The 22,516-nt window shown below is 53.8% G+C and overlaps 1 protein-coding gene across 8 annotated transcripts in view; it reads right to left on the minus strand.

The window, feature by feature from the left end:
• Nucleotides 1-5,447: 5,447 nt before the first annotated feature.
• ELAVL1 (ELAV like RNA binding protein 1) overlaps nt 5,448-22,516 on the minus strand; it is a 38,099-nt gene continuing 21,030 nt past the window's right edge. For 5 of the 8 annotated variants that reach the window (XM_051835490.3, XM_051835489.3, XM_089315053.1 and 2 more), the window contains 4 exons: nt 17,022-17,125; nt 13,585-13,738; nt 10,899-11,124; nt 5,448-6,972 (listed from right to left, as the gene is read on the minus strand). In XM_051835490.3, the coding sequence (XP_051691450.1) occupies nt 6,648-6,972; nt 10,899-11,124; nt 13,585-13,738; nt 17,022-17,125 (809 nt within the window). In that variant the 3' untranslated portion in view covers nt 5,448-6,647. 8 annotated transcript variants of the gene reach the window in all.

Below are 22,516 nucleotides of genomic sequence, written 5' to 3' on the forward strand. Positions count from 1 at the left end.
CATCCCATTCCTGCGCCCAATCTGCCTCTAGGAAGGCCCCCTGGAGCCTGGGCCCCTCTGAGCTGTGACCACTCTGGATCGGAGCCCTCCCTCCATCTCCACGTACCCCTAGGGTCTTGCATCTGGAGAGACCCAGTCTTGACAAGATGCGGCCCCTGGAACAGAGATGAGCCTGCAAGACTGACACTCCCTGGCCCATGGCGGGACCAAGGACAACCTGAGAAGGACACCTGCTCCCCTAGGAGGGGCCCGAGGGGTGATTCCCTCACTTGCTCTGGGTTCAGGGCCCAAGGCCCCTGGGGAGACCTTGGGATGGGCCCCAGAGCACCTTCCCTGTGGCTCATGCCGGCAGCACCCCTAACTTCCTGTCCTTTCTGAACCCTGAAATGGACAGTTCAGAGGTATAAATCTAAGGGGCAGCCAAAGCCCAGGACAGGACACTGTACACCGTTGGCACTAACGACACCAGCTTTCCACCTCACTTCTCTCCAATGTTCTCATCTGTAAGATGGGTGCATGGACACCCAGAGTAACACCTTGCTCCTGGCTGATGTACAAGCAAGGGGCACGAAGTCTGCTATAAAACCAAGATACTGCTCTCAGTCCCGCCTGGCGACCCAGGCTGGCTGCTGGAGACCTCTCCCAGTTAGCCACCTGCTGCTTCAGTGCCACGGCCTGGGGTGTGGATGGGTCCAGGGTCCCTCCCTCCACCATTCAGAGCCAAAATGTGGTTAAGTCCAGCGGCCTCTGATTGTACAGGGCTTCCGGAGGTTTCCTGGAGGGACCCTGTCAGAGAGCTTGCCCATCCTGCTCCGGCCGGCCAAGGGCAGGGCAGGCAGCTGTTCTCACTGTCCATGGTCCCAGCTTCCTCTAATAAACATCAGTGGTGCTTCTCCATGACAGTGTGGTGTCCATTATTATCTCCTACTCTTCTGGAAACCCTTTTAAACTGTGCTGAGGAATCATCCCCAATGACAGGATGCCGGCGGCAGACCTGATCGAGAGGGGAACCAGGAACGCCCACTTTGAGGTCTGGGGGGAATGGGCTGGGTTCCAAGCACTCCCACAGCTCAGGTGGGCCTCACTTGGGGCTGGGCCCTCAGGGCTCTGGATTCCAAGGTGAGGGAGGATGGCTGCTGCCCCTAGCACCAGAGGTGATGGTACAGGAGGGGGGCAGTGCAGGACCCCTGGACCCCAGGGTCACTGGGAGGCTCTCAGGCCCACCCCAGGCCTGTGAGAGCAGAGCTCAGCAAGGCCCCTGGAGGAACTGGATGCACTCAGGCCTGAGGCCTCCCCAGCATGATGGTTTAGCTGCACATGAGAGAGAGGACAGAGAGAGAGGAGGAGCTTAGAGCCCCAGGCACACATGCTAAACAAAGCCTTAGCTGAGAAGAGCTGGGGGAGCAGGCCGCTCCTCTGAACCCCACCCTAGCCCTGCTCCCAGGCCAATGTGCTGCCTACCTGATCCTTTCTCGTTTCCATGAGGATGCAGGCATCTTGGACCCATTTCACAGAGAGGGAACCTGAGGCTCCGTCAGTGGTGTACTCACTCCAATGGACATAGCCAGGATTCAAACCTAAGACTCTGACCCCAAGACCCCTAACCACCTGGCCGTGCGGCCTCTGGGTGACTTAACCCTCATATTCCTCTCTGAACCCAAAGGAGACGGATCCCAGAGGCCACTCGGTAAGGGACCCAGGAGTGGCTGGACTATGGTCCTTCTGTAGAGGTGGGATCCATAAGGCACCAACAGGTGAAAGGAGTGTGGGTAGCTGGGGAGGGCTGGCATGGGGAACGGGTGGACAGGTCACAGCCAGGGACCCTGGGAGCCTGGAGAGGATGGGTTTGTGAGCTTGTGAGCCCACCCCAGAGAGGAGGAAGCCCAGGGCAGGAGCTCCCACGGGGAAGCTGCTGGCAAAGGAAACCCAGCAGCACAGCCAGGCTGTCCTCAGTTGACTGCCCTCCTCCCAGGGGTCAAGGCCATGGCCTGGCCCAGGCGTACCTGTGGAGGAGGAGGTCACCTGGGTGTGTCACACATGATCACCCCTACACCATTCACATCTCAGTTATCCCACTTCATTTATTACCAAAATATCACAGAATTCCAGTCATTGTTAACATACAGTGTTGAAAACAAACCTGATACCTGCGGAAAGAACTGAATATTTGGACAATTGAGTCGTTTGGAATCAGTCGTAATACCCCAAACCGTATCACTCCGTACTTCAAAAATACTTTTTTTTTTGAGAGCTTTGGAAACTGAATTAAAATGTCTACACAGCTATGAACAATTGTTTAATAAAACTTTTTCATGTTTCCATTACATGTAAATATATCAATTTGGCATCTCTATAAAAACTCTGAAAATGGTGCAAAAGTTTCATTCTCTTTGAGAAAGCCATTGACAAAAAATATTCACACTTCACTAAAATTTTGAAAAATGGTCTTTCAAAGCTTCGTTATTAATCTGAAATCTTCTGATTTATCAAAATCTAGGTTTGCTTCTTCCTCCTAAAACACTAAAGAACATTTATTCACAAGGCTTAAAAAAAAAAAAAAGCAATGGGGAGATGGAAAACCAATAGGGTTTTTTTTTTTCCTTTCTGAAAATCATTAAAAAAAAAAAAAAAAAGCTAGTTACATAAAGTATCCTTAAAAGAACACAATGGGATTCATTTATTGTTGACTTGGATAGCAGTGTCAAAACTTTATTGGAGACAAACCCAAGTAAAAACAAAGTTAAAATGAAAAATGGCACCTGAAAAATAAAGTGTTTCATAGAAAACAAGTCAGGAACTTAAAACACGCTAAGATACAAAATGTCTAACCATCTACTGTACAACACGGGAAGCAGGTGGCCAGTTCGCCCCCCTCCTGTCCGGCAAGTCACGGTGAGGAAATCACCTGGCCAATGGGGCCGCCTAACAGCTACCTGCAGTGACTTACATGTTTAAAAAATTTTTTTTTCTTTAAATGACCAAGAAAAAAAACCTGAATGACGTCACTGAGAGATCTGGAGAAGATACAGCCTCTAGAGGGCCGGGGATCCTCGTCTGGGGTCCAGATTCAGATTCTGCCGCTCGGGTCAGCAAGCTCCCGCCGTCCGTGAGCTGACTGCAGGGCCATCTGGACGAGTCAGGGACCCCCTCCGGGGCTCCCTCCTAAGGAGTGGCCCCAGGTCCCAGCAGGGCAGGGAGGTGCTGGGAGGGGAATTGTGCAAAGTGCACAGAGGTCGGAGCAGGCCGACTCCAGTGTGAACAGATGGGTGACATCAACTCAGAGTCCAGGTCTGAGGGCAGACGGGCCAGCCATGTCTTTCCCGCGCCTTTTAGACAAACTGCCCTCATCTGGCCTCTCTGACCAGTGGGGACCCCCAGACTCTCGGCTCCCTATGGTGGCCTGTTCAGGCCTGGATGCGGGGGTTCCAGCGCTAGTGCCAAGGGAAGACTCACAGGTTAAGGCGGATACCCTTGGCGAGGGAGACCTCCTTCCAGAAGGAGGCAGAGCTGGCCGGGCACTGCCTGCTCCCAGCCAGAGGCGGCCCTTGTCCAACGTCCATGCGAGATGGAGGTGTGGCGGGAACCACAGCGACTCTAGGCATGGCCAGCCCAGAGGCCACAGCTTGGCAAGTTACAAGGAAAAGCTCAACTAGGGCACTAGGGTGAGCCCCGGGGGTGGAATGGGTAATTCAGCCAGAGTCAGGCTTGTGAATTCACAGCTGCTTAGGGTCTTACGGCCAGGAGGTCACACAGATCAAAAGAGAATTCAGTCAAAGCCTCTCGTGTTGATCAAGCCAAGTTTCTGATGATCAATATTACTGACTCTTCAGGCTTTTGTATCAAAATTCCCAAATTAAAGGAGAGAGTTCATTTTGCTAAGCAGAAATATGATGAAACTACATAAAGTGTTTAAAAAGAAATAATTCCTTTTGGGTTGTGACTTTTTTTTTTTTAAGGGATATTCCCTTTTGCAGACAGGCCTGGGCAGGAGTGAGGAACCTGCAGTGTAGAGCCAGCAGTGACCACTCGGTGCGGGAGTGACACCGCACTAGCTATTTTTTCCCACAGGCTTGCGAATGGAAACCCCTCAAGGGGTACCCTGGGCTGCTCAAACAGTGGAGATTACGTTGTGTGGTGAGAACTCTGCCCCTAGTCACCGGGCCCAGCAGCAGATGGTGAAAAGGTTCAGAGAGAACCGAGGGGCAGGCTGTGAGCCCGCCATCCTTTCTGAGTTTAATGTTAAGCACAGCCTGCCTGGCAGGGTGGGGTGGGCGGGAACGAGCCGGGAGGGGAGACTCAGCATGCAGAACCCCACCTGCACTCAGAGGATGTGGCTCAAGGAATCTGGAAGGCCTACTCTTCCAGGAAGGCATTCTGGTCCCACGGAGGGAGGCGCTCTGGGGTGACAGAGCAGGGACCCTCTTGGTGTCGAATCCAGGCAAACAGGGCCTTGATTCGGGTTCTAGAAGACAGGGCTCTGGAGCTTCTGCTGGGGGAAATGGTGACTTTGACGGGACCAGGCCTGAGTCCACGTGCCAACTCCTTCAACATAAGGAAGATGCAGAAAGCCCCTTAGTGAAGGGTCAGGTAAAAGGGGCAGGAGATGGGCAGTACTGTCCAGGGGCTTCCCCAAACACTGACCTGCTCTGGAGACGGCTGTGCCTCTTCACTTTTTCACTTAAATAAATAAATATATACATAAATAAATAAATAAATAAATAAAGGAATAAATAATAGCTAGATAGACAAATAAATAAATAACACCATAATCCCATGATACTGAGAACTAAAAAGCAGGGAGCAGGCATGTTAAGATGCCATGTCCCGTTGGAGGACCTGGGTTTGATTCCTGGCTCCAGCTTCCTGCTAGTGCAAACCTTGGGAGGCAGCAGTGATGGCTCAGGCGGCTGGGTTCCTGCCACCCGTGTGGGAGACCTGGATTGCGTTCCTGCCTCCTGGCTTCTGCTCCCCAGCAGAGCATTTGGGGAATGAACCAGTGGATGGGAACTCTCTCTCTCCTCTCTCTGCCTCTCAAAAAGAAAAAAAAAGACAAAAACAAAAAAAAACCCATAAAGGACTATGGAATATGTTCCTATCATGACATGTTTGAGTCTCATGTCAAAGTTAAAACTGCTGGTACTAAGCTATCTGGTTTTGACCCTCTGTGTAGTAGTTCTTTGTAAAATCAGATCATATCTTTGAAGAGCTACAGGAGATCTGGCCCTGCCTACTCGGGGGCCCTCTCTTCGCCTCTCCACCTCTCCCTACCAGCTCCTGGACTTCAAGCCACCAGCCTGTGACACACGTTCCTACGTCACAGATTCAGATATGCTTTCTTCTTGAAGTTTTGGTTTCTTAAGCTCTCATGTGTCCTCCCTGAAGGCTGGGCCGATTGTACCTTCCCTAGCCAAAAAGAAAGAAAAGGTAAAATAAAAAACAAAACAAAATTCGAGCAAAACAAAATCAAATTTAATGGTCTTAAATGCAAAAGTAAAAACAAACAAAAAACACAAAAAAGCAAAAGAAAATTAACAGAACAGAACAACCCAAAATGTCAAGGCAGTTATGAAGAGAACTTGGAGGGTTAATCTTTTTAAATCTACAAATCAAAGGTTTTTGTTAATAGATAGCTGGCAAGAAGTAAGTACTTTTCTGCTGAGTGTTCATACGAAAGCAAAATTCCAAAACAAAACCCGACTAAAATAGAAACAAGTCTAGCGCTCACAAGAAGGGATGCGAGAGATACAATGCTCAAATGTTTATGTGTTATTAAAAAATAGAGCTATCTTATGCATTCAAGCTATGTTAAATGCTCTTGGAAACCGGAGAGCTCATCGTGAACGACAGTTTGCAGTGGGGGCACCGTGCATGCGATGTGTGGGCACAAGCTCGGGGTCGGGGCACCGACACACCCGCAGGCGTGCGGGGCTGACAGCTGACTCTACAATACACTGGAGTTTCCCTGAAACTCTTTGGTCCGTTCCCATGGGTGCCCGGGCTTAGAAAACACCTATGTGTCCTTCTCTGGAGGGTCCTGCCTGGCCCGGCGTGTGGCCCCCTCCCCGGTGGCAGCCCACCTCCAACGGGCCCCGCTGCCACTCCCAGGACCACTCAGCAGAGCCCAGGACTGAGCGAGCGGGAGATGGCTGTGGGACCCGCTTCGGAAAGCAGCTTCCTGTCAACCAAAGCATCAATCGCTTAGAATGCGGACGCGGTTGGGAAGACACACCCTCCACGTCTGTCTAACATCTCTAGATTGAGAACTAAAACTAAAAGATCATCCTTTTCTTATCCAGTTTGTGAAGACAGCGAGTGAGACGCGTGTTAGACAGTCAGAGGTTAGAGCATGCTTCGGCTTCTCCACCATCCGGAGGGACTGGTTAGTCAATGCAGTCTACTTAGGTTTCTGTTTAATATATATTTTAAAGGAAATAACTTAAGAAACTTAAAATTGGTCTAACATTGTGGGATTTCAAACATTTGAACATGTCGGTGGCATCCCAGAGTATAAAAACCTTTCCACTTCTCATTTAGACTAAGACAAACACTTGTGAAAATTGGCGCAAAATGAGTTGTACACTAACAAAAAAGTTTCAACTTCTTCACTCTTAATTATCTATTCCGTACAAAAAAAAAGCATGAGCGAGTTATTTGTGGGACTTGTTGGTTTTGAAGGAAACCTGTAAGATTTTGTCCCCCAGGCGGTAGCCATTCAGGCTGGCTATGGCCATTGCGGCTTCTTCATAGTTTGTCATGGTCACAAAGCCAAACCCTTTGCACTTGTTGGTGTTGAAATCTCGAATCACTTTCACATTGGTGACGGCGCCAAAGGGGCCAAACATCTGCCAGAGGATCCCCTCGTCGGCGTCCTGCCCGAGGTTGTAGATGAAGATGCACCAGCCTGAAGACGCGTTTCCTGGGACATTGACACCAGAAAGCCCACTCATGTGATCTACACCCATAGGGGAGAACCTAGCAAACAGAGAGCACAGTGTTCAGGTCAAGGTCAGTGCAGGCCAAAACACAGGGAGCTGAGGGAGGGGGGATGCGGTGGGGTTGGGGTGGGGGCAGGACACTCACAGGGTCAGACCACCACTTTGCTTTTTAAACCCAGAGGAATTCAGTTCAGCAGCAGAGGAGCAGGGGTGGTGGGACCCACGCTCTGTGGGAAAGGACACCGGCTGCCCACCCACTGTGTGTGTGGCGGGGAGTCTTGTCTAGCCGTCAGCCCCGCAGCTTCCTGCGCTGTAAGTGGCAGATGCTCCTGATCATTCTCTCCACCCGCAAAAAGCACTCAGGGTGCCATGCCGGCTCCGGACTCCCGTACAGGGAGTGTGTGAACACACGTGTGCATGGGGGGACAGTGGCGGAGGTCTACCTCCCTCTCCTCATGACTCCCTGCCCTGGTTTAGAGTCCAGTGGTGTCTGGGGAGCACACAACCCTGCAGGGGCCACTGCAGGCTATAAGGAAAACGTCTTCCCACAGTTCCTGGCACCTATGGCTGGCTGAAGACACCTCCCAAGGGCCAGGGCCAAATTGAGGGCTGTGAAGTCGAGACAGGGCAGGGCCCAGGAGGGACACCAGCCACGGCAAGATCATCAAACACATGGGATCCTTTCCCAGGGACACTTTCACCCACATGAAAAGTGAGCCTTCTGAGAACACACGGATGTTGTAATAAGGAAGACTGAAGCTGTGTGGCCTCGAAGACTTTTCACATACTAAAAAAAGGAGCAGCCTGACGGTCAGCTTAAGAATACTTGCCCTGCTGACACCTGTGGGGCTGCACAAGGCAACAGGAAACAAAAGAAAACTGGGCTTTGAGCTCCGGGACCCGTGAGCCTAAGCAAGACTCCTGTGATGGGGGTGGGTGGCTGGCTTGTAGTGCCATGAAACAGACCCACTCTCAACAGACACCCAGGGAGCCAGCACTGTGGCGTCACTGGCTAAGCCTCTGCCTGCAATGCCAGCATCCCACGAGCACAGGTTTGCGTCCTGAGTGCTCTGCTTAAGAACCGGCTCCCTGCTAATAGCCTGAGAAAAAGCAGTGGAAGATGGCCCAAGTGCTTGGGGCCCTGCACCCATGTGGGTTGGCTTTGGATTGGCCTAGCTCCAGGTGGTGTGGTCATTTGGGGAGTGAGCCAGCAGACAAATGACCTTTCTGTCTCTCCCTCCCTCCACCTGTAACTCTGCCTCCCAAATAAATAAATCTTTTTTTTTTTAAGATTTATTTTATTTATTTGAAAGAGAGTTACATAGAGGCCTTCCATCTGCTGGTTCACTCCCCAGATGGCTGCATCGGCCGGAGCTGCACCGATCTGAAACCAGGAGCCAGGAGCTTCTTTTGGGTCTCCCATATGGGTGCAGGGGCCCAAGGACTTGGGACATCTTCTACTGCTTTCCCAGGCCACAGCAGAGAGCTGGGTCGGAAGAGGAGCAGCTGGGACTAGAACCAGCGCCCATAAGGGATGCTGGCGCTTCAGGCCAGGGCTTTAACCCACTGTGCCACAGTGCTGGCTCCCCAAATAAATAAATCTTAAAAAAAAAAAAAAAAAAAAAGACACCCAGACTGCAGCTCAGAGTCCAAGGGTGATTTCTGATGCAGGTATGGAGGTGAAGAGTCACAACACAGTTCTGCAGTGATTTCAAAATCACAAGGATGAGGTTAAGGGCTCCAACAGGACATCCGAGTTGAACAACGACTCAGATGGCCACCTGGGATGACGGTGAGACCCCAGTGCCTGTTCACACGGGGCCGCAGAGGACACCCCGGCATCCTCGGGACACTAAGCCCAGCCAGTTTTTAACGACACCTAGAAAAGGTGCCGAACTCATGGACCCAAGTTTTGAGCATCACCTATTTTATTACACAGCTATCGCAATCAGCCCTCCTCTCTATGGGCTGTACATCCATGGAGTCAACCAACCGAGGATCAGCAATACTGTGCAGGAGAACCGTGTCTGTACTGACCACGCACAGACCTTTTTCTTGTGGCGTTCCCCAAACACAACGTGAAAGCTGTTTACACAGCATTTGCATGGTGGGAGGCTACTGAAGCTATCTGGGGAGGACTCAAGGAGACAGGAGGATGCACACAGGCTGGAGGCAAACATCACCCACCTCATGTGGGAGACTTGAGCACCATGGACCAATCCCCTGAGGATGAGGGACAGCTGTCTAGGAAAATAATCCCAGGTAACACTGCTCCATCTTTCATGCCACAGACTCTCATTCTGAGGACTCATTCTGGCCAGTGGTTCTTCCTGCTGCTCCCAAGAGCTGGTTCAGAGCTGACAGCAGCAATGACCCCTTCTCTGACAGTACAAAAGGAGATAGGATCCCTCCCTGCTTTGGGAGCTTTTCTAGGAGGACGGGACCTGATGGCCCATTCCACTCCTCTGGGCCTTTCTTCCTCCCCTCATCTTGTCCAGGGATCCCCTGCCACACCTCTATCACTCTGCTACGCCACCAGCTGGCTTCTCCAGGCCCCTGACCGCGGTCAAAGTCCCTCTGCTCCTCCTGCTTTCCTGGTTACTGAGTAACTCACCACCTGCTGCTGCCCACAACCCATCCCATCAGGAGCAGCACTGCTGACCATCTCAATTCTGTGTAAAGCAGCCAGCAGCAGCCCCAGCCTTTGTCTCCACTAGAAAGCCAGGGCAGGTGGGCTGCAGAGTAATGCCCCCCCCCACCCCGGGAACACGCCTCTCCAGACAGCATCTTTGGAGGCAAGCAGGCTCCACCCAGCCTCACTGCACACAAGAGATGGGAAACCTACAAAGTCATGGAGAAAACCCCAATCACACCCGAGAAAAGCCCTCACACCGCTTCTTCAGGTGCTGACAAAGTCAAAAGCAGACACAAAGGCCCCTCAACCAGGTCTTCCTTGTTCCTGCAGCAGTGACAGTCCTAGTGTCAAGTCCAAGTTACTGACTCGGATCTATTCTACCTGACCCGGGAGGCAGGCCCAACTCAGTGCTTCCTCTGGGCTGGGCCCCTGCACCGCACATTTACTACTCAGACCCAAAACGACCCCACAAGGCAGGCGGGGTATGGAGAAGGCCACCGGCTCACACTGCGGCTCCAGCGTCTGGCCTGCATCCCACATCGGCTGAGTTCATTACCCAGCTCCAGCTTCTTACTAATGGGATGTGGTACTTGGTTCCTGGGCCAGGCAAAGCCAGGGGCTCCATTCAGGTCTCTTACATAGGTGCCAGGACCCAAGTACCACATCCCATATGGGAGTGCCTGGTGCAACTGTGGCTGTTGCAGGCATCTGGGCATTAGCAGGAAGCTGGATGGGAAGCAGAGGCCAGACTCAATCCCAGCTATGAGCTATGGGCAAGCGGAGATAAAAGCAGTGGCTTCACCCAGTGTGGCAAGCCTGCCCCTGGAGTGATCTTTCAAACTCACAGCTCCACTTTGATGTTACTGAGAAAGCCATGTTAGCCCCGTATGCTCTCTGCCAGGAGCCAGTGTTATCTTTTTAAATCCAAGGAAAGAGAACAACCCAGGAGAAGTACAGCTGGCCACCTACTTCCAGGGGTTCTGCATCTGCAGACTCAGCCAACTGCGGGTGGATAATATTCAGAGAAAAACCTGCATCTGTGCTAAACACACAGACACCTCTCTTGTTCTAACTCCCCAAACGATACAACCACTGTTTCCACAGCTCTGTGTTGAATTCGGTCTCTAAGTTATCTGGAGAGGGTCTGGCTGCATGAGGGTTCTGTGCAAACATCACACTGCTTTATGGAAGGCACTGTGCATCTGCAGACTCTGGCTTCCACGGGAAGTCCTGGAGCGTGGAGACCTTTCTAACAGCAGGGGCCTGGCGCCCTCAACGCTTCCCACATCGCATTGCGAGGCCACCAGCGCACTGCCCTAGGGACCCACCTGAATCGCTGTGCCTGGTGGTGTACGGGGCCTCCAAACCGTCTGGCAGGTGAGTGGTACAGCTGTGAGAGCAGCGCCACGTTTTTGTTCTGGTTGGGGTTGGCTGCAAACTTCACTGTGATGGGCTCGGAGGAACCTGGGGGTTTATGACCATTGAAACTGGTAATTGCCTCTTCTGCTTCCGACCGTTTGTCAAACCGGATAAACGCAACCCCTCTGGACAAACCTTTTTAACAAACCAACAAAAATGGAGTTAGGGGAAAAAAGGCAAGGAACTTTAAAACTGAAAAGCAAAAGTCAAGTCAGTCTATTATGGTACGAACTGGATGCCTGGTTAAACAAACAAAAACAAACCTAAACATGAAAGCAAATGAACGGGTTAAATTAAAACAAACAAAACTAAATAAACTAATTAAAGTTTCAGACTTTCTCCTGAGTTGAAGCGGTGACTTCACAGTGCCCGTGCCGAGCGGGAGCTTAGCCTCAGAAACCTCAACGAACCCTAACATGAGGCAATTATAACAGGAAGCTGCAGCTGCTGGGCGGGATGGCAGCTGCAGAGCAGTGTCCCTGTGCCACGTACACTTGTAGAGACAGCTCCGTGCTTTTGATGTTGTCCAGTGCTTTTCACAATTAAGATAAAAAAGGCACAATTTCCAGATGAATGAGCAATAAAGTGCACAATGATGATGAATAAAGAAGCAAAGAAATTAAAAACAAAGTTAAGTTTTGTTGGTCCAAGACGTGAAGACTTCTGAAGATAATGTCCGTGGTCTCCTGACCACTAAAATGCATGTCCCCTGGAGGCAAACTCAACATAAACCCATGGCCACATCCTGCCCCACTTTGGGCCTTTGCAGGTCCCAATAAGTGGCAGCCCATTTCCAGCATAGGGCCTCCTGGGAGGTCCATAACCCTGGGGTGCACCTTCCTAGTCTACAATTCTGCACCCTAGGGTGGGGAAGCTGGGCTTTGCAGAGGGAGTCTCAGGGATATCTTCTTGCTGGGCAGAGGTGTGGGTGGAGAGAACACAGGTGCCATGCACCCCTTGGAGGGTTGAGGCTGACCCTGGGGGGCAACAGCGAAGCATCCCAGGACCTAGGGAGACACCACCCTTGCAGAGGCACAGAAGGCTAAGTCCCAGCAAGGGGATAAGGCGAGCAGACTGCAGAAGTGACCGCCCTTAGTGTGGCAGGTAGCTGTGTGTGCAGAGACTGGTGAGAGCCCAACAAAGCCAGTTGGCTGGGGGTGCATCCTCAGAGGTATGGGGGGCTCCAACTTGATGGCTCGGCCTCCTAGGGGCCTGTATGGCATAGAGAACGGGAAGACAAGGGAGTGATAGCACCAGAATGGTCACCTGCTCAGAAACTGGGACCCGTAGTGGGGGTAGGGGGCGTAGGGGGCACTGGTGCTCACTGACCAGTCAACTGTCTTCTCTCTCAACCAGCACTTGAAGGTTAAACGGTGACTTCAGGGGCCCCAGGAGCAGACTAGGAGATTACACCAAGTAAACGGCAGCCTCCACCTACCCCATTTCAGACCAAAGGGTGGAACCAAGGCAGCGATATGAGGCCCCAAGTCTGTGCCAGGCTGCAGGCCTTACCCAGAGCCTCATGAAATTCTGCACCCTGGGCCTGTGGACCACACTCCAGCTCAGCAGAGTCTGGCCATCCATTTCCTCCTCAGCCCCTGCCCAGGTCTACAGCGGGCAGCAGACAGGTCCAGTACATGGCACAACCACCCCAGCTGGGCGGTGGCAAGGAGAGTGGCTGACAGGGCCACCTACCCCAAGGTGCACAGCCTAGGGGGATGCAGGTCAACACATGCACACCTCCAGCCCAGCTGCCACAGGCCACGAGGGCCCAAGGTTCCTAGGGGTCTGCAGCTGCCTGAGGGGTGCTGCGGGTCACCTCAGAGCCATGACTTCCTGTGGCCCAGCTACCCAGCTAAGGGGTCTGTGCAGGAAGAATGCAAACATCAGCTGGGGATGATCCCAGGGCTCTGCTGAGCCCCACAGCAGTCTCTCTTTTTGATGTGCCAGCAAATTCCCACTCCTCCTGGTAACAGCTGAGGAACCCGAGCCTCTGGCCTCATCTGGGAGGGGAAGTCTGGGTCCCAGACCCTAGTCCAAAGGGGCAGACAGGCAGACAGTAGGGCTGGAACACAGCTGGGGCATGTACATGGGGGGCCTCGGCTGCCCCTGCCTCATGGCTTTACACACAGCCCAGTGCCTAAATCTTGCACTGACAGCCTGGGAGGGACTCACACAGTGGCCAGGACCAGGACCACCAGTGAGAAGTCACAGCATCTGTGCTCCCAAGAGGGGACGTCCTCCCAAACCATGGAGACTGAGGAAGGGGTCCTGGGGGCAGCCAACTGCGCCACTGCAGGGTGATGAGAACTGGGGGTTCAGGATCACAAGCAGCAGCTGTGTCCCATCGGCCTCCACTGATGACTGCAGGGGCCATTTCACCCTGTTCACAGGCAAGGCCAGGGCACATGAGTGCCTAAGGGAAGGCGCTGCAATCTCCCGGTGCTGCCACCATAAAATGTTGGCTTCACTGCACGTCCTCAGCTTCATCCAGCCAAAGCCACTGTCCTTTCACTGTGAGGGTAACGCATGACATTCAAATCCCAACAGTGACCTGTTGGCCCTAGCAAGCCCCGTCCGGGCTTCCTGCCTTACCTGTGGTCTGATCCACAAGGACCCGGGAGTTGATGATGCGTCCAAAGCGGGAGAACATGTCCTCCACATCCTTCTGTGTCATGGTCCGCGGGAGCCCACTGATATACAAGTTGGCATCTTTGATGACCTCGGAGCTCGGGCGAGCATAGGACACCTTGAAGACAAGACCGCTTTCTAGGATTAGGGCAGGTATGTGGTTAAGCTCCAAGGAGGGTGCTCATCCTCTGGTTAGGAAAAGCCAGTGCTGCAGCAAACGATGGAGCACCGAGCGCTTTTTCATGTCAACACTCCCCCCGCATGGCTCACACTGACGGCTCCCCGCCTGCTGGGCAGTGAGCCAAGACACCCCACAGCTTCTCCTCACTCAGTCTTTGAATCCATAGTGAGGGGACATTATTCTTATCACAGGAAGTACAGACATTGAGGGCCCGCAGGTGGCGTCTGGCAGGGCCGAGATGCAAGCCTCGGCTTCTCTTTTCCTACCTCGGCCTTCCATCCTCCGTGATGCTCTGGGAGACAAGCCAGTGCTGGGGACAGGACCCAGTCCCTGCGTGTGAAGAGCTCTCAGTGTGGTGGGCAGGAGAGCTGGCAGCTGCCTGAGTGCACAGGACAGCCCCTGCTGAGAACAGAGAGCTGGCCCTGGCCACGGAGGCCTGGGAGCCCCCGAGGCCAACAGCAAGGAAAGGAGTTCAATGCTTCTGAGGGTCAGGGCTGATGGTGTGCAGACCCCACAGACCAACGCATTCCCAGTGAGAGTGACAGCCAGGAGGCCCTTTTGTCTGCAGGGGGGCCTGGCAGGAGGGAGCAGGATGTGGGGACACCAAGGAGGAGAGGGCAGGGAGCCAACTGCTCTGGAAGGGCTGGGACTTGGACCTGGTGGAAAGAAAGAACGTTCTCTCTGCAGACACAGAGTGATGAGACCAACAGACGAGACTGTAAGACAGCACTGACGAGCTACTGGGTATCTCTGGGTAGGAGTCTGGCTCTGTGCCCCACCCCCACCCCCCACAGGCATTCATGCATGCAAAGCACCAGTGATGTTTCAGGGAAGTGACTAGAGACCACCCCTGCCCAGGAAGAAGCATGCAGTCCAGTGGGAGAGACAGGGACTCAAACCAGGAGTACAACAGCACTGAGCCATTACCAGGGCTCATAGAGGTGGCACCAAGGACATGATAGAGAGGCCACGGGGCAACCTTCCCATCAGGGACATGCCATGGATGTTTCCCTGTGCTGCTTCTAGGCCAAGCCACCCCCGTCAGCTTGTGGGGCAGGAACTCTGGAGGCACCTGGTCACTCCACACTTTGGGTCAGGGCTAGTGCACGCACAGAACTGTCCTGAGAAAGGGGAATCCTGAATTTGTAGCCCACTAGTAAGAAGTGCAGATAGCCCTGGGACTCCCACAGTGCACCTGTATCTGAGGTGAGGGCAGTCTTGTTGGGGGACGCACTAACTCTTCATGGCTGATGTCAGAACAGAACTGCAGGACAACAGCGGTGTCATACTAACCATGAAGACAGTTCTGGGAAAAGGACGGACATAAGCCCTGGTGGCCTTTATCATGCCATTTGTCACCTATCACCAAAGACCTGGCAGGGGAAAGAGGGACCAGTTGAAGTCTCTCCACCTCCAAGAATCTGGCCCAGCACTTGGCTCAGTAAAGATTTGCTGATGATGGACAAAGGATCCCAGGTCACCTCGGAGGGAAGCTTGGAAGTAGCAGGGCCCAGGTGGCCTCAGGGCAGACGTGGGAGGAACCAAGACGGGGGCCCTCACGTGTACAGGCACTGGCCTGCTTCTTCAGAACTAGGACAGTGGTGGAAGCGCTGAGAACCAGATTCCACTGACTAAAGGCAGGGCTGCCAGCAGACAGCAGGCTCCCATGCACAAGGACAGGGCGACAGGAGGGGGAAGCCATGGTCACTGGCTCCAGCCTCTGGGAGAGATGTTCCAGAACTTCTGCATCATCAGTCTCAAAGAAGGAAGTAGAGCCAGCCCTGCATCTCAGCAACAAGATCTGCAGAGCACTTGCTGTGTGAGCGAGAGGCAAGTTCCCTAGACAGGCAGCCTCTCTGGGCCAAGGACAAACAATCGGGGCTGAGGAAAGACACCAAAGCCCCCATGAGGGTGGAAGTGGCGACCATGCAGCTGCCTGTCCCAGCCTGCACTGTGGGGGCCTCTGGGCACTCCTGCCCTAGTTGTTCCTGGCACGAGGCTAGGCTGGCCAAGTCCCCCTGCAACTGAGGTTCTGCCGGTTCCAAGGAGGGTGTGGCACTGTGAAAACCTACATCATGGGACAGTTTCAGAGCTGCCACAGAAGTCACTCTCTAGGCTGATCAGCTGCGGCCACACTCACTCCCCTGGTGGGCTGGTAAGGGCATGGGTATCCGGGCCCATGCCACAGTGGGCTCAGGAGGTTAAAGTGCAGCACCAGGCACCTGTATTTACAACTCCCTGGTGGCACTGGTGCTCAGAGCCCAAGAAGCACAGCCCTGGTGCCAGTTCTGAAGGTCTCTTCCTGGGTGCCCCAGTGAATCAGAAGGGGCTGGCAGAGCCAAAAGCTCACATGAGGGTGTTTCTCAAAGTGATGGTTCTGGCAGGTGTACACCACCAGGTCTATGGTCACCCAGCAAGGGCACCCCGAGGGCTGGTGGCAGGCACTGCCTGGCTGCCACAGGAAGCCAGGTCACAGGGCTCAGTGCCCAGGACTGAAAAGAGATGAGGGAGCAAGAATCAGGAGAAATGTAGGGCTACCTGGGGACAAGAGGCCGGGGGAGGGGGTGCACACTGATGGAGAACTGCAATCCAAATGAGGGAGGGGCCGAGGAAGCCGGTTCAGAAGGACAAGGAGGCACAGGAAGCCTGTCTGTGTGGCCTGAGCATCTGCTGACTTGTCCCAGGAGGCCACCTGTCACTGCAGAGCCTCCCCCACAACTGCCTCTGTGGCAGGCAGCTGTCCTATTTCTTGTTTACTGTCTGCAACCCCCACCCCCACCCCAGCCCCATGAGGGCACTGAATCTGTCAGGGTCACCATGGAGCACACAGTAGGTGCTCAGGAAACATGTGCACAGCAGCTGTTGAACAAACTGATGAGAAAAGGGTCATGACTGGCCCTGGTAAAGCAGGGTGATGGGGATGGTGCAACTGCTGTGTAAACCAAGAGCCCGCAACAGGGGGTACAGCCAACCAGGCTGTTCCCAGAGCACAAGAGACAGAAGAGGGAGTCAAGATGCCCTGGACTGGGTGTGGCAACTGACCTTGTGCAAGTTCCTGCCATGGGACCCCCTTCCCGGTGAACAGAGGTGGCTGTGAGCCACTCGTATAACGTCTGGGACAGATGTATCTGCCAGGGACCCCAGATGCCTAAAAGCATCAAGGCCCTTGGCATGAAGACTCCAGGCAAGGAACAGGTGGGGTGGGAGCAAACCTCTTTACCTTGATGGTCTTGGACTGCAGCCTCAGACCATTCAGCGTGTTGATGGCTTTCTCCGCATCCTTCGCAGTGACATAGTTCACAAAGCCATAGCCCAAGCTGTGTCCTGCGTGGGAATAGGGAGACGTTAGTAATCAGCCTGCCAGTGGACAGGCAGAGGATGCACACGACTCTCTGACAGCAGCAAATGGCTGGGTCGGAGGTGAGGGAAATGGACTAAGGCGTCAGGAACAGAGGCCTCTGCGGAATGGGATTGTAAACTTTCTGCAATTAACAAAAAGTATTTCTATAATTTAAAAGAAAACACAGAGTACTGTCTCCCGTGGAGTCCAGACCAGGGTTTCCACAGGTGCTGCCACTGTGAGACCAGGTAGGCAGAGCCCAACGGATGCCCAGGTGTCAGGTGTCCCCACTGTTTGTGTTGCCTCCTGGCTCAGAGTGGGAAGCTTGTTGGGCTGTGGCCCCACCTCATGCTGGCTCTGTTTCCTTTCTGCCACCTGAGGCACCTAGGACGGCAAGAAGTCCAAGGGGCAGCCAGAACTGAGAACACCCCTGACCCTGCCTGGCGGCCTGCCCACGTGCCCAGGCCTTTCCCAAGCCAGCATTTTCTGCCCTAACAACATCACCCTCTCAAGTTCTGTGGAGTCATAAGTGACATGAAAACCTGACTTCTGGGGCTGGCGCTGTGGCGTAGCAGGTAAAGCCGCTGCCTGCAGTGCTGGCATCTCATATGTGCACTGGTTTGAGTCCTGGCTGCTCCACTTCCCATCCAGCTCTCTGCTGTGGCCTGGGAAAGCAGTAGAAGATGGTTCAAGCCCTTGGGCCCCTGCACCCACGTGGGAGACTTGGAGGAAGATCCAAGCTCCTGGCTTCGGAGTGGCACAGCTCCAACCATTGCAGCCAACTGGGGAGTGAACCAGTGGATGGAAGACCTCCCTCTCTCTGCCTCTCCGCTCTCTGTGTAGCTCTTTCAAATAAAATAAATAAATAACAATAAAAAGAAAACCTGACTTCTTTGTCATCAAAGAAAACCAGGGTTACAGATGGGGTATCAGCAACCACGGAGATGTGACTGCCAGGTGAGGGTGAGAGTCAGGACGGAGCCTCATGGAATGCCATCATCAACCTGCCACTCAAGAAGCAGGAGGCAGCCCGGAGAAGGGCATATCCGCTCTCCTTGCTGTGACCACAGCGTGTAGGTGCTGTTCTGGGAACAGAGGTGGAACAGCTGCGCAACAAAGGTCAGGAGAGACCTTCACAGCAGTTGCATAGTAACCCAGGGCCCTCCCACTGACGACATGACCAGCACAGCACTTAACCTGGTATGGCTGCTTTCTTTTGATTCTACTGCCACTTTATTTTAAAAATACACTTCATTTGTTAGGACAGTTTTAGAAAAGCTACGAGGATAACACACAGAGGTCCCAGATATCCCTATCCAGTGTCTCTACCAGTAACCCTGTACATTAGCAGGGTACATGTGCTACCACTATGAACCACCCGACTGCTGCCCAGTTATTAACCAGAGTCTGTACTGGATTTTGATTTCTTCAGTTCCCTATAGGTCTCTTCTGTCTCAGAACCTCAGCATGGACCCCGCAGCACACTCAGTCCTCACATCTGCTGAGGCTCTTGGGGCTGGCCAGAGGTTTCCCTCAGTCAGGAGACAGAGCTCGGGCCTTCATGCCACACTGGCCATCCAGGAGACTCATCACCACTGAAGTACTCGGTCTACCAGGTGACTCCCGTCAAGCCACTCCCCCTCGATGCTCTCCTCTCTGAAAGAAGGTGCTCACACACAGCTGACACTGCCAGAGGGGCTGCCGGGGTGGGGCTCCCCGTCCTCCAGAGCAAAGACACTCTGCAAGCCTTTTGAGATTCTACATGGGCCATGTTCCTTTCAAAAGAAACAGAAACAGAATTTGACCCTCAAGATTTATTTGAAAAGTAGAGTGACAGAGTAAGAGAGAAGGAATCAGAGAGAGAGAGAGAGAGAGAGAGAGAGAGAGAGAGAGATCGATCTTCCATTTGCTGGTTCACTCCCCAAAGGGCCACAATGGCATGGGCTGGGCTAGCCCAAAGCTAAGAGCCAGGAACTCCACCCGGGTCTCCCACATATGTTGCAGGGACTCAAGCACTTGGGCCATGGTGCGCTGCCTTCCCAGGCTCAGTAGCAAGGAGCTGGATCAAAAGCAGAGTAGTAGGACTTAAACAAGTATTCTGATATGGGATGCTAGTGTCACAGGCAGCGGCTTCACCCACTGCACAACAATGTCAGCTCCAACCTGATCCTCTTGACCCATATCTCTCAAAACTCCAGGGTCTGAGACTTGGTTCCAGAACCTTGGACAGTAAGTACCCACAGCATTAGGGACACAAGACCAGAAGTACAGGAGGACCACACCCCAGCAGGGCCTGTCCAGCACAACTGTGGTCACAGCTCAGAAAACTGGCAGTGGCTTGGAGGTTGGGAAGCTCAGGGTCTCTGCACAGGGCAGACGACGTCCAATCTGTCTGTGTAGAACATGTGTGTCATGGCCTCCTGATCGCCACTCTGACCCTTAGCTACTTTACTTCCAACTCCTGCTTTCCAACCCCTCTGTGCCAGGCCACTGAGCCTGTCTCATCTGCCCAGTCCCAGGATGGAGCAATGAAGCAACATCTGGTCACCAAGTCACATTCAGATCTTCTTGTCTTCCTGCTCTCCCCTCTACCTGCAACACCTGGCCCCTTTGCTGCAGGCACTCACGAGCATGCTGCTAGAGAAAACCAGACACGGTGGAGGACCCATGTCCCAGACCCCATGTCTACAGCCCCATCTGGCTCTGCCTGACACAGAAACATGGCCCTGGTTCATGCTCCTCACCCCTCCTCTGCTGGGCAACCCAGCATGGTCACTGCTGGCCCTGGGGTGCTGCCCCAAGGGCCATTTCTTTGAGTTCTTGGCAACACTGCACACTGTCTACTAACTGCCCTCCAGGGATGCCTTCTCTCAACTCCCCTCTTTAGCTCCTCATCCTCTGCCTATGCACTGAGAGTGATGGTCCCTGAAGGCCCACCTTTAGCCCTTGTCTTGGCTACACACTCCTGACCACACACATGCCCACACTGCCAACATCACACATCCTTAGATGGCCACACCTCCTTCCCCATGTCATCTTCCATGATCCAACATCTTAACTGAGTGCCTGCTACACGTTAGGCTTTGGCCCTGGCGGGGGTTGATGTTGTTCACAATACAGGACAGCTGCTGCCTCAAAGATCCTTGTCACATCCCTGTGGGCAATCAGATAACAAAGCAGAGAAAGCAGGCCCCTGACACTGAACCACAGGCAGGGAGAGCCCCGTGAATGAAGTCCCCATGCAGATCCCACGAGGACAATCTCTGCTGTAAGAGAAGCTGACAAGATGGCCACGTGACACAGGACGGTCAGGAGAGCCTTTGGTGGAGGTGATATCTGAGCCGAGACTTGGGCCTGGCAGGGTGCAGCAATCCAGACAGAAGAGCAAGTGCCAGGTCCCAGAGATGGAGCCAGCTTCAGTGTGTTCCAGGAAAGGCAAGGTGGATGGAGCAGCTGAGCAGGACGGGCCCAGGGGAATGATCAAGGAGGTGGCCACTGGGTGGAAGGGCGTTTGGCAGGGTGCCTGTGAGCCAGTCCAGATGTAGGACAAGGGCAGCAGGCACCGGGCAGGGGCGGCAGGAGGACACGTCACAGAGACCTGTAGAGGGCATGACTGGGCAGCTGCAGAAGGTGACAGGAAGCAGCTGCCCAGAGAGGTGAGTGCCTGCTGTGGTGGGTGGCGAGGAGGAGGGGGATGGTATTTGTAACGTTCATCCCCCCTGCTGATGCCACAGAGCAGAAGTACTTCACCCACACCTCTGCTGCCAACCACATAGCTGCTCCCAAGAGCCTCTGCAGCAGTAAGGAGTCCCAATGGGGGTAGGGACAGTAACCAGCAGGTGGCCTCAGGGCTTGTGAAGCTCCTTGACCTCTCACTTACACCCAGGTTCCCCGGGGAGAGGAGGCAAGCAGCCCCAGTTCCTGTTCTTCCAGGCAGGCTCCCTAAGCTGCCTGCACCTGTGGGGCACCTGGGTGGGACGAGGACTGGGCTCTCTAGGTCCTCCTTAACCCAGAACCCAGAGTGTGCAGCATGCATGGAAAAGCTCCTTCTGGCTGCATCAGATGCCACACCTAAATGGGGGTAAGGGGGAAGACAGAGAGAGAGGGGTCTGCGGGCCTAGGCAGAGGGGTACCTAGAGCCGGGGTTGGGGAGTAGCCAGGATCCTTGGGATGACAGATACAGTGGAGAAGGTACAGGTAGAAGAGGATGAAACAAAAGAAGGGGAGACAGGGAGGAAGAAAGGATGAATCAGCTCCAAGCCTGAGGTCTGGGGATGACTGGCTGGTGCTCCCTTCAACTCTCACTCCAAATTGCAGGAAAAGCTCCCCCAATTTCATGTCTCCCGGCTGCGGGGCAGGGTCTTGGCTCTGGTTCTCTGGCACCTACATTTCTTTCTTATTTGAAGATTTATTTATTTGAAAGGCAGAGTTACAGAGAGGCAGAGGCAGAAGGAGAAAGGGAGGGAGGGAGGGAGGGAGGGAGGGAGACAGTCTTCCATCCACAACGGCTAGAGCTGAGCTGATTTGAATCCAAGAGCCAGGAGCTTCTTCCGGGTCTCCCACGTGCGTGCTGTGGCCCAAGCATTTGAGCCATCTTCCACTGCTTTCCCAGGCCATAGCAGAGAGCTGGATTGGAATTGGAGTAGCCAGGAATCGAACCAGCACCCATATGGGATGCCAGCACTACAGGTGGTGGCTTTATCCACTACGCCACAGCGCTGGCCGCTGCATTTCTTTTGAGACCCCAGAGGCTGATGCTAGTCAAGGGCTGGTTCTGAGAGAGCCACTGCCCTGGCTGTTTCTACTTAGCACTGGTTACACGCTGCTGGGCACCCGAGGGAAAACACCAGCCAGCGTTCCTGCATGCAACACACTTACATCTCCATCTCTAGCTGAGGGTTGAGACTGGAGAGAGGGGTCCTCACCGTTTTGTCTTACGTTACCAGACACAGTTCTTGAATCTCTGGTGCTTCCTGAAACTGGAAAAGCTCCAGACTGAGCTGGGGTGCACAGCTGGAGAAGGTGGGTCTCTGCAGATGAGGCCTATTCTGCAGCGGCAAAGGTGGGTATGGCAAGTTGTTTCTTTAAAATGTCTACAGGAAGCCGGCGCTGCGGCTCACTAGGCTAATCCTCCGCTTTGCAGCACCGGCACACCGGGTTCTAGTCCCGGTCGGGGCGCCGGATTCTGTCCCAGTTGCCCCTCTTCCAGGCCAGCTCTCTGCTGTGGCCAGGGAGTGCAGTGGAGGATGGCCCAAGTACTTGGGCCCTGCACCGCATGGGAGACCAGGATAAGTACCTGGCTCCTGCCATCGGATCAGCGTGGTGCGCCGGCCGCAGCGCGCTGGCCGCGGTGGCCATTGGAGGGTGAACCAACG

Source organism: Oryctolagus cuniculus, chromosome 16, assembly GCF_051225735.1.
Source record: "Oryctolagus cuniculus isolate XC-2025 breed Fujian yellow rabbit chromosome 16, ASM5122573v1, whole genome shotgun sequence".
Lineage (NCBI taxonomy): Eukaryota > Metazoa > Chordata > Mammalia > Lagomorpha > Leporidae > Oryctolagus > Oryctolagus cuniculus.